General features: G+C 48.4%; 1 protein-coding gene across 1 annotated transcript in view; it reads right to left on the bottom strand.

Annotated features, from left to right (window-relative positions):
- The window catches only part of map3k5 (mitogen-activated protein kinase kinase kinase 5), a 54837-nt gene extending 43618 nt beyond the window's left edge, over positions 1-11219 (bottom strand). The window contains exon 1 of the mRNA XM_030344923.1: positions 10071-11219. Within this exon, the coding sequence (XP_030200783.1) occupies positions 10071-10611 (541 nt within the window). The 5' untranslated portion in view covers positions 10612-11219. The remainder of the gene's footprint in view (positions 1-10070) is intronic.
- Between the last annotated feature and the right edge of the window lie 1512 nt (positions 11220-12731).

Below are 12731 nucleotides of genomic sequence, written 5' to 3'. Positions count from 1 at the left end.
GGAACGATCAAAGGGCCGATAGCAGGTTATGAGACAGACAGATGAGACGACACAGGTAAAACTGACCGATAATCAACGACAAAGAAGCCTATGTCGGCTGTCTGAATCGTTCACAGAAAACCACCCGGAAATAAGGCCTTTTTCCACCTGTTCCCCCGGAGAGTGCTCTGTGTGGTTCCTAACACCTGCCTGGAGCCTCCAGCTCGGAGCCAGCGGGTGGGTGAGTGGCACACGTCACGCGGCAGAGCACCAAGGCAATCAGACTATCAGATCAGACATTACCTCAAGCCAAACAGATGCACCATCTCACTGGGGTTTGATGCCATGGTGCCAGGAAAACCCAGAGAGAGAGAGAGACACACAGACAGAGACAGAGAGAGAGAGAGAACAACAGAAACCGAGAGCGAGAGAGCGAGAGCGAGAGCGAGAGCGAGCGAGAGAGAGAGCTGCAGCCGAGTTCTTGTTCCCCAAAGCTGGAGCTCCTTATGACCTCAAAACGGGGTCAGCCCTCACATGGGTGGTGAGGGTGGGGGAGGCCCAAGGAGTACTGTGCTGAGTCGCTAATGCAAATTCCAATAGGAAGTGGTGAGGGCCGCGTGATGGTTCAGCTTCATGGTCCCACTCCTTAATAGGCGGTTTGAGCAAGGCATCCGCTGCACAGTAATGCGCAGCAGAGCATTTAAGGCGACAATTTGAAATACAAATCGACCACTTCTGTTGTCAGCCTAAAAGGTGCCGGTCAATAATGAATCAATCGGGTGTCTCCTTGCATTCCAACAATTTTTTGAAAGACATGGTTCATCACATTAATGTTTTTTATTGTAATAAATGTTTTTTATTACAATGCTGTGTGAAACCTCCATGCGCAAAACATCCAACCTCCAAAAGCCCCCAGATCAGGCTTCTCTGATCAACCTGTTTATTGAAAGCCACACAAAACCACTAAATCCTGACATCTTAATGTATTTTGCTAAATCAATTTGTGAATAGTCCATGGTCCATTATGAGTATTGAGCAATTGCACATCATAACAAATTGAATAACCTCAAATATGTTAGCCCTTAATAGGCGCGCTGTTTATTTTTCAGGAAACATCAGCGCACCGTTTGAAGACACATCGTGGCAGAGGAATGCATTACCGCTCTGTTTCTAACCAGAGCGGTAATGCACCCAGAGAGACACATCGACGTGGCAGAGAGGAATATAGAAACAGAGGGGTAATGCACCTAGAGCCGCAGCGGGAGGCCTCACTCAGTTAAATGTCAACAGTTCCTCCACCACAGCCATGAATAAAACATCCCCTCTCCACTGGGAGGGGAGCCTCCCTCCATTACCAGCATTGAGAAATGGGTCGAGATGGAGACACCATTTAGATGCTCTGGTCTACTTTAGTCAGCCGAAAGGAAGGAAATGATCCTACTCCTGTGTTTATGTTTTGTCTTGCCCTGCTTTGTATTTTTTTATAAAAAGAAATGCAATCTTCTTTACCTTGAGGACAGCAATTGTGACAGACACAATGTCCCTCGAGATTGATAAAGTCCTCTGAATGACATTATTGGACTGCACTGTGCGTGTGTGCATGCGTTTGCGTACGCACGCGTGTGCGTCAGTGCGTGCATGATGAATAAAAGCCATCACATGACTACCATTAGATCCCTCCTGCTCATGCATCCTAACCTACGGACGGCCATTATAAAAATAGATCCATGTGACGCAAAGCGCCGCTGTGAAGAGCAACATATCAACCCCTCCACACACAAAGGAGCTCTTAAGGCCTCCAGCACAACAGGCTGTCAGAACACCAGTCAGAGCACCAGGCTGTCAGAACACCAGTCAGAGCACCAGGCTGTCAGAACACCAGTCAGAATACCAGTCAGAGCACCAGGCTGTCTGAACACCAGTCAGAATACCAGTCAGAGCACCAGGCTGTCTGAACACCAGTCAGAGCACCAGGCTGTCAGAACACCAGTCAGAATACCAGTCAGAGCACCAGGCTGTCAGAACACCAGTCAGAATACCAGTCAGAGCACCAGGCTCTCTGAACACCAGTCAGAATACCAGTCAGAGCACCAGGCTGTCTGAACACCAGTCAGAATACCAGTCAGAGCACCAGGCTGTCAGAACACCAGTCAGAATACCAGTCAGAGCACCAGGCTGTCAGAACACCAGTCAGAGCACCAGGCTGTCAGAATACCAGTCAGAGCACCAGGCTGTCAGAACACCCCTCAGAAGAACATCAGTCTGAACAACAGTCAGAACACCAGGCCTTCAGAATACCAGTCAGAAGAACAGCAGGCGGTCAGAGCCCCACTACCCACAGTGTGTCCCTTCAACTCGGCGAAGCAGAGATCCGGAAGCCATTACCGTTCAGAGAACAGGAACCAGGCTGAGAGCGCTGGGCAGAAAACTAGAGTGCGCTAATTCTTTTTCTTTACTTTTTCTGTTTACCCAGTTGGCTTCCCTAACTGTAGCGCACAATACACACAAGAGCCGTGTGAACATGTGTTTTGAACACACACGCAGGGCATCGGGGGAGGTGTCTGTTAGAGCCCTGGTTTGGTTGGGAGCTGATTGCCGGTCCCAGTATTAATTGATTTCCCGCCCACGGGCAGAAGGAGCCAGAGAGGAAGGATTACATTGTTCCCTTTTTCAGTGTGTGTGTGTGTTTGTGTGCGCGTCTGTGTGTCTGCGTGTGTGAATCAGTCGGTGGTTCTTATTAGTTTCTGCATAAGTGACGTGCGTTCCTCCCACCAGGGGATGGGCCATTCAAAAGAACAATCAGGGCAGGATCAAGAGGGGCTGAGCGCTGCCACAGGGATCACTGCTGTGACGCGACGTCTTTCTACCCCTCCCTCTCTGTTCCTATCAGAGAGTGCAGCACATGGCTCAATGCATGCATAAGGGACCCGTCTTAATGAAGGCACTTGTCTTTAGTCGAGGAACAGGTTATCAGTCATGCACACACACACACACACACACACTCACACAAACACACAAACCACAGGGACAACACCCAGCCAAAAATATCACAATCAAAGCTACAAGCCGTCAACAAAAACATGTCATCTCATCATCATCACACATGTCACACGGTATACGACGTCTGGAACAAAGACACGCACACACAAAAACACACACACACACACACACACACAATACTTTTATGATCAGATGAAAGTAAAAAAAAAGAAGAGAGCAATGTATATGCCGACATAAGGGAAGGGGCCAGAGAGTGTACACCAGTGTAAACACGGCCAGTGAAGCCGGGAAGTGTTCAGACTCTTCCCGTAGGCCCTGTGGTATACATTTTCCCCTGGCGTTCAGCCTCTGCTCGTAAGGAGCTGGGTGGCTGCGTCTGTGTGTGTGTGTGTGTGTGTGTGTGTGTGTGTGTGTGTGTGTGTGTGTGTGTGTGTGTGTGTGTGTGTGTGTGTGTGTGTGTGTGTGTAGGGGTGGGAGGGGGCTCTGTTGAAACGTAAACAGTGGAAGGGCTGTATGTAGTCGTCTCCGAACTCCCGAAGTGGAAAGCCCTTCAGGCCCGCAGCTCCACTTCCAGGAAACGCGTCTCCAGCAGTAGGAAAGGACTCCTTTCTCATGCCCCGACGCCCATATGGCTGCCGTTGCCTCTGCCGTCTGCACGACTCTGAAACACTCTGCCGTTGTCCGCCTGTGTTTTTGGTTCCACTATCTCGGCGGAACTGATCAAGAGCACGCCACAGAACAAGAGGACGAGACACGGGCTGCTGTCTGCGCGTCAGTGCGCACGTCGCAGCCTTGACCAGCGCCTGACACGGGCTGCAGCAACACCTTCCAAAGAGGGAGAGGTGCACAAACAAATGCAGGAAAAACTATCCCTGCACAAGTATGCTCTCAGGTCGGCGTCGCCTCCCTTCCGGGCGAGCCGCTGTGATGCAGGCGTTTACGGGCTGTGGGAAGGCAGGGAGGAATGCCAGACATCTCACGGGGGGAATTAATGCTATATATTCTCACGCTGGTGGCGTCAGTCTCCTTGGGAGCGGAGCGCAAAGAAGATAAAAGAGGGAAAAACAGCGAGGTTCCGAGGCAACAGAATCCCATAATGCAGTCGTGGAAAACGACGAGATGATGATAAATAAAACCAATAAAGCCACATATTTTTATTAGCCCATGGCAGTCCTGCAAACACCACCCACCCACCCACTCACGGGACAGAGGCCAAGCGTAAAAACACAATGGCTTTTCATTGGTCGAGATGCCCTGCCCAGTCTCATGCTTCTGTTATTTTTAGACAGGCAAAGGAAAAGACACACCGTGGCCCATCCCCTCAAAAGAAGAGAGGAAAGCACACACACACACACACACACACACACACACACACACACACACACACACACACACACACACACACACACACACACACACACACACACACACACACACACACACACACACACACACGACCTGCCAGTAGCTCAACCAGCCCCTTGCCCGGTGGTCCGTCTCCCCCCACCGTCCCCTCCACATACACACACAGTATTTCACACAGTGCTATGCCACTGCTGGGTGCACCAAACGGGGTGGAGGGGGGGACTGGGGGAGGGGGGGGGGGGGGGTTACTGGGAACAGAGTTTGAATTCATTCAAATCTGACAGAGCGTACACACACACACACACACACACACCCTACAAACACACACACACACCATACAAACACACACACACTTTGAGGACTGAGGGAGTTGCCCCAACACGCCTGCTTTCTATTAACTGGCTCCAGGTTTCTGGGTTAAACAGAGTTCCCTTTAACAACCAGGTTGTGTTTTGGTGTGTCATTTAGGTGTGGGGGGGAGGGGGAGGAGTCAATGTTACTGGCAGAAGCATGGTCCATAGGCCGACCGAATGCTATCCTTGCAAACATTACCGATTGACGTATTGAAATCCCTTTGCCCTCGTCTAAACAAAACACAGACGACCTCTGACCCCTGTGACACCGCAGAGTTGTGTGCTATAATAATGATTCAATAATTGAGTTTGATGCATAACAAAACCCTTTTTGTGCCAAACATGGTTGCTTTTGCTTTTTTTTTATGGTGCTTGGCGTTATACACATTGAGTTCAGTTGATGTATTTTGATTATCAGGGACAATGTAGAAACAGCCTTTTGTCTCGAACAACAAGAGATATGCTGCACTTTCGCCTCTGGCTCGTTTCCATCCTCCCACGTTCAGGACTGAAGTGGAGAAGCATAGCAGCGTAGTTTAAAAGAGGGCCTGGCAGCATCCAGGTAGGATGTACTGGCCAATAGGAAGGGCCTTAATAAGCCAGCCAGCCAACCAGTGCCTTCACATGAGCGAAGCCCCTCTCCTGCTGAGCGCAGAGCAGGTGCTCCCCTCAGCTGATCTGAGACCTGCTGATCTGTGTATGGCCTGGCTTTACATCCACCACTAATGCAAATGCTTTTGGTTGTTGGTCTTTCCCGCCTATTCCCCGAGGGAATGGCTTTCGGTCTCAACACATGTTGCGTGTTATTTAAAAAAAAAAAAAAAAGCATTGAGGTGGGATATATTTAAGTATATTTTAAGAAGTCCATGTTCAGCCATTCATTTGAGCAGCCGCGAACTGGTGAGGAAACTGAACAGGAATGTTACAAACGGAAGATGAGTCAATGGCCGAAATTCTTTTTACGAGAACAGCACAACTATTGTGGCATTCCAGACCAGTTCTCGGCGTTCCCCCTGAATCAGCAATAGTAATAGTTCCTACTAGCCTCATACGTCCTGTTGCGTCACTATGGATAAGCAATTCAACGAAAAATAGCCTTCCCCTTTTCCATGCATTCTCTTTTTCCATAGTACCATGACGTACTACGCCACAAATACTTTCTCCACCGGCCCAGCCGCCCTGTTCCCTTATCTCTGCGTTCCCTGTGCTCAGTATCGGTGGGAAAGTATTTTTTCGCCCACTGTGGAACACGTGGCGAGAGAGGAATTCATATCAGTGCTTTTGACCCGAGACGTGTTGTCCTCTGTTGACTTGTACAAGGAGCAGCAGATAACTGGTCCCCCCATCAAAGGGAGATCAGGTTAGTGGCCCGACCGCGTCGCCCTCCCCCGGCCCCTCGCCGGGCCAAACAGAAAGCCCCGGCAGCTGTGAGGAGATACTTCTCAAGCTGTGCCGCTGCGCTGGAAGCCTTCCTCACCCAAGTCCCGGGGTGACCCCTGAGCAGCAGCAGCGAGGGCTCGTTGGGTAGTTGGATCTAAAACTCCCACTGACCTCCTGCTTCTTCACACACAGCGCAGACACACAAAGAATTACAATGACTACAGCCACACCTACAACAGCTAGAGAAACTACAAGCAACACTTAAACAGGATCTACACCCACATCGACCTAAAGAAGAACTACAACATCAACTCGCACACTTGGCCCTCATCCAACACACACACACATAATATCTCCCTTTATAAGCACCCTCATGTCTCACCTCAGTAACAGCTCATGTACAATGACTCAAGTGCGTGCATAAATGTACAGTATACGTGTGGGCCGTGCTAGTGTCCTTCACCTCAGCATCCCTTCCTCTCCAGATCTCCCTTCTCCTCAGTCTGCAGGCCACACTTTTGAGGGGCCTATATAGTGCAAGCAGCTAACGACAGATGAACGTCTTAAGGTATGTTGTGGGCAGCTGACACCAACGCTGCACGCTAATCAGAGCAAGGTGATAAATGCAGTGTTTTTTGCCGTCAGTGCAAGCGTCTGCAATGCATGCCACAGCTAGCAGAGGTCTGGCTTGACCCACACTCTCAGGTACAGGTGTGTGGAGGGCAGAGAGGGGGGAGGGAGGGAGGGAGAGGGAGAGGAGGAGGGAGAAGGAGAGGGAGGATATGAATTGGGGTACGAATTAGGAATGCGCGATATAAACGATACACGATATAAACGATAAAAAATGGTCTGCGATAGAGATTTTAGTTATATTGCCCTATCGCGATAATGCATGTTTGACGCGATCTATCCATGACCCGCGAAATATAAAGAGCGGGTCATGGGTAGAGCTACGAGCTGCAACCGTCTGCAACGCATCATCCGCGACCCTCGAAATTTAAACAGAGCCACGAGCTGCAACCGGCTGCAACGCATCGTCCGCGAAATTTAAAGAACCACGAGCTGCAACCGCTGCAACGCATCATCCGCGACCCTCGAAATTTAAAGAGCCATGAGCTGCAACCGGCTTCAACGCATCATCGTCATCTAAGCAAATATGGCTGAAAGCGAAACGGAGGAGCTGGTGATTGCCCTAATTTCATGTTCAGTTTAAAATTGTATGCGTTCACTTTGCACCTTTATGTTTTAATATCAAGTATCTGTGCACACACTTGGAAGATTTTTCTTTATTTAAAATAGCCATGCCTAATACGTATTTCCCTAATTCACAGTATCCGTTTCTTTATTAACAAGACACCACCAGTTTTAATTTAATTAAGAGAAGCATACGTCATCACACAGAAGATTTTTTTCTTTGTTAAAGTATCTGCCGCTACAACATTATGTTGTATGATTACAGTTTTGCACAATAAATGTTCTCAAAACGACATAGGCCTACTAAGTTTCTTTCTTTTGTTTTATACATTTAGCAGTTTGGCTTTCCTTAGAGTCTATGTAACCTGTTCTGAAATGCTTCTATTATGATTTATATATCGTGATATATATCGTTATCGCAATAGGTTGCAATGTATATCGCAATATGGATTTTAGGCCATATCGCCCATCCCTAGTACGAATGATCGGAAAAGTATCATCATTTTCATTCCTTCCTAAATAGCCATGCATGACCGCGCCTGAGACCACCAATAATATCACCTCCAGCACGGTGACACAAAAATACATGATTGTCAATAGAGACACAAAACGCCATGGAAAACCCTGTGGGTCAGTATTCCTGTATCACCCACCAGCCTGCATGAATCAAGCAGTCAACCTTGATTCATGATTTTTGAATGATTCTTGCACTTGGGTTACATCTTCATGGTTGAATTCACTTATTGTAAGTTGCTATGGACAAAAGAGTCAGCTAAATGAATGTATCGAACGGGAAAGACCTGCTATGCAGTATAGTGTGGCTGAAACGATTAGATTCAGCCATTCGATTCATCGGTTAGAAGATAATTAGTCAGTCGATTAGAAATGTAATTGTGATCACCATTGAGTTGTCTTTTTAAGGCAACCAAGACCAAACATGTGCTACTTGTAGATGAGAAACCAATAGCCATTTGGCAGCTTGTCCTTTTCATTCAGATCAGTGCAAAACAACTGCTTCCGTTTCTCTTGGCAGTTCGTCAGGCGAAGCATGCAAATATAGCACCTGTTGCTCCACGTTGTTGGCATAATAAGGTGATCCATGTCATACACTAAATGATTAGCCTCACTGATTAGGCTAATAAGTAAGCCAATTAATCAACAGACTATTCCACAAATTAAACAATAGCTGGTTGCAGATCTACAGTACATTCTTCATTCAAGTAAAGCAAGACAGAAGAGGTTTTGTCTGAATCTGTGCATCTCCTCTGATTCCCCTATCTCTTCCTCAATCAGAGGGGCCAACATGAGGGGTTCTGTCTCTTTATCGCCTCTGGTCTCTGGCATCGGTTCAGCATTTATCAGTTTTTCCCACGAAACTAAAATAAAAACTATACACATTTCCGACCTCCCGTGTGAGTTTATGAGCGGGTTCCCAGCGGGATCTTACGCTCCACGGAGGGAAAGTGCAGACTGTGGTCGTTGTGTTTCTTATACTTGACTCATGTGATTCCTTGAAGCAAGCGGAGACATGGAAATTGTTCAAAAAAAAAAGGAGTTGATACAACATTTGTTCCCAAGGCGGTGTTGGCGACAGAATGACATCAAGCATTAGTAATCTCCGCCATACAATATCACACCATCTGCGGCATGCTACCACATGACTATTCATGTTGGATATGTCACAGCCCACGTGACTGCCAGACAACTGGGTGCCACATGTGTGCCATGTTTAGACTGCAGTGCAATCGCATTAGCCTATATCTGTGTTAACACCGATTCCATGCGATATGACTGGATATGCCCACATCGTGCAAAAGCCTGAATGCACAACAATGGCATATGTCCTGAAAATGTTGTGTTACACTTACAGTTGCACACTCATGGGGAAAGTGAGTGAAATGTGCAGTATTGCATGCAGGGCCGTCGGACTGCGGGGACAAAGGGGACAGTTGTGGGGGGGCCCAAGGCAGAGGGGGGGCCCATGACCAAAAAAAAAAAATATATATATATATATATTTTACCTTTTTATTTTTTACCTCCACCCCCCCTCCCCCGTCAACAATCGCTTCACTCCCCCCCCCCGTCAACAATCGCTCCGGACACCCCCCCCCCCCCCCCCCCGCCCCCCCCGTCAACAACCTGGCGCAGGGGGGCCCATCAGTACCTATAGTATAGGGGCCCAGGATTTGGTGCTACGGCCCTGATTGCATGCAATGGATCTTCTTCCGTGAAAAGGATGGTTGTGCATCAGGACACATTTGACTAAGTCAACACAACGAGAGAGGGGAAACTGCTCGCAGTCGAAAATAAACTCAGATTCCAATGGAAATTCTGGCCTCACACACACTGATCCCAAATCATGGAGCCTCAACAGGCAGAGGAACATAAGGGGGTGGGGGGTGGGAGAGAGTGGAAATTTGGAGCTGTGGGAGGAAAACTGTCCCAAGCAGAGCATAATAATCACAATACATGACTTCTGTTCTGAATTTCCTGGAGAAAATATTAGGGAATAACTTAAGAGGCTGGAGGGGGGTGGAGGGGGGGGGTACTCCAGCCATGACACACAATGTTTCATCACGACACCTTTGAGAAGGAGGGATGGAAACCATAGCAACTAGCACTGGCAATGGTTTCTGAGAAACTAGGTGACGCAACCGCCCAAAGATCTCTGACCCCTGCACTTACATGAGTAATGTTTTCGCTCTGCACTTTAACATGACTGCGTTGTGAGTTGTTTATCTAATGCAACGGCCAAACAGAGTCATCATTGTAGGCCCACACAGGCTACTATTTGCTCACCTGCGTTGTAAAAGCGATCAAGCACCAGCGTCTCTCCAAAGTCCAGTTTCCCGAAGTGCACGGTCTCCAACTTACTTCCCAGGGAGTCACAGGCGTCTTTCAGACAACGCAGGGCCAGGTTCTCTGCATTGCTCCCCTGACTCAGTTCACTGTTGATCACATAAGCCACAGTCACCTGCCTGCCTAATTTGCACGACTTCTCAGTGGTCAGCAAACCACCACCACCACCACCCCCGACCCCACCGCCGCTGTCGGCTGGACAGTTGGAGGCACGGGGACTGGCGATCACTGTCCCACCGCCGACAACTGCAGCAGAGTCCTGCCAGAAAGTCCCTGCTGCAGGAACAACACGAACACCGTCCTTGCTGCTTGTGGTGGTGGTGGTGGTGGTGGTGCTGGTGGTTGTCCCTTCGCGTGGGACATTGCCCTGATTCGGGCACGGGTCAAAGGCAGGAACCGATAACATGATCCCGCACGACTCTTGATTCATCATTGTGTCAGTAAAAGTGTCACAAAGCAGCTTGTCTTCTGTGAGTTCCATCCGTCCTCATGGTTCTATCCGACGCCTGCAGAACGCAGGGCTGGTCCGATGCATGCTACACGGTCGCGTTGACGTGCACCCCTTCCTTCTGCAGTTGCAACACAGGTGAACGATAGCTCCGGGACTTCTGAGTGCGCACCTTTCACAAAAAATGCATGCTTGGTTTCAGTTTGATTGCAGCCGCAGCATTGCCAGAGTTAACGCACCGGGGGTTGCTTTGCAGCCGACCTGAAACAGTCACGATTCAGCAGAAGCAGGAGCCAGCGGTGGGTCGAGGTGAGCGAGCTGTTGAAAACCTGCAAATGCGTTGCATTCCTTCCCAGCGACGCCGCATACTTGTCAAAGTTGAGCAAGAATAATCGCGAGCGTCTACTTGAACGAACGCTACAGTAGCAACCAAAAGCGTGAGAAAACGCCTGCAACGCGACGTAAATCAGCAGCGGCGGCGGGAGATTGAAAGCGTTGAATCGTTGCAATCTTGTTTTATCTCATCAAGGAGAAATCGAGCAAACTGTGAATACCTCGACGCGAATCGTACGGCCAGTACACAAACCCTGCCCTGTTCCCAATGTTATCGCCGCTGTCCAGACTCGCACACACACACGCAAGGGTGGAGATTGTGATTGTGAGCCTGTGTAAGTGGGCGGGGAAATGACCATATTTGGAATACAGCAGCCGCACAGTACTCGGTTTCTAAAAGGAGGGTGGAGTGGGGGGGGGGGGGGGGTGTGTGTGTGTGTGTGTGTGTGTGTGTGTGTGTGTGTGTGTGTGTGTGTGTGTGTGTGTGTGTGTGTGTGTGTGTGTGTGTGTGTGTGTGTGGGGTCCTCAAAAGAGGCAGTAGTAGCCAGTTGTAATGAACCAAAAATAACCGACACAATAAGTGCTAGTAAAGTCTGTTTATTTTGCATGAAAATATATGAAAGAAATAAAAAGGCAATAACTATTAAGTGTTCTTCAAACAGGCGTTTAAGTTGAGCATCCATTCCAAGCGTTTTTACACCGCACTTTGCATTCATTAGTCTCGCTACTGAGGGTCCGTGTAAAATGTGGATTATTTGTGTTTTTATGTTTAGACTGCCATCTAGTGGAACAACAGAATAATCCGATTATTTCTTTCCATCTATTCTTTTCCTCTTTATTTCCTTCTTTCTTCAATGTTTTGGAACCTTTCGAATGTCAAAGTCCTGACCTCGGTAAACAGAAGCAACATGCAGTCTCGTATGATCAACAACTCTGATACACTGAGAGAGCTTATTTTACCAGACAATGGAGACGCCACTTGATACAACGTGACACAAAATATTGTCTGTTGTTTGGAGCTTCAGACTGTGTTTGTTTTTCTATGACATAAAAACAAGCGTTATGCCACGCACGCGCACCAACACGGCCTGAGCTTCTTATTTTCGCCACTAGATGTCAGATGTTTCCTACTTATTTCAAAAGTTATTTTGAGTGGAGACTGATCGGGAGTCGGCCCCTAGTGGATGTACACAACTCCACAGCACTCCTCACCTCACACGATTTTAACTCAGTGCTCTGTGAATATACATTCAAGGGAGATCATGAATAATTAATGTTGTGTTGCTCAGCTGCTACCCTAAGGATGAAATGAATCTCTCTCTTCCCATCTCTCCCCCCCCCCCTCTCTCTCTCTCTCTCTCTCTGTCTGACTCTCTCTGTCTCTCTCCCCACGTGCACGCATGCAAGCGCGCGCACACACGCACATACACACACACACACACACACACACACACACACATATAATCCAGAACAATCCAAAAGTAAACAGTATGAGAGTATGAACTCTGGTTTAATCAACAGTCTTTGTGTTGTTATATCACACACACACACACACACACACACACACACACACACACACACACACACACACACACACACACACACACACACACACACACACACACACACACACACACACACACACACACACACACACAATCATCAAATATAGGTTCACCAACTTGGTTTCACCCTGCAACGAAGGAGAGCTATTGTGCGCCGCCGCGGACCATGAAATAGTTAGCCGGCTCCTAAATGGAGAGAATCACTCACTCGTCCACAGTCTTCCTGCAACGGCGGTGAGCGAGTAGGCGGTGGAA

The sequence above is a fragment of the Gadus morhua genome, chromosome 21 (assembly GCF_902167405.1).
Source record: "Gadus morhua chromosome 21, gadMor3.0, whole genome shotgun sequence".
NCBI classification, from domain to species: domain Eukaryota; kingdom Metazoa; phylum Chordata; class Actinopteri; order Gadiformes; family Gadidae; genus Gadus; species Gadus morhua.
This window is presented reverse-complemented; position numbering and strand designations above follow the sequence as displayed.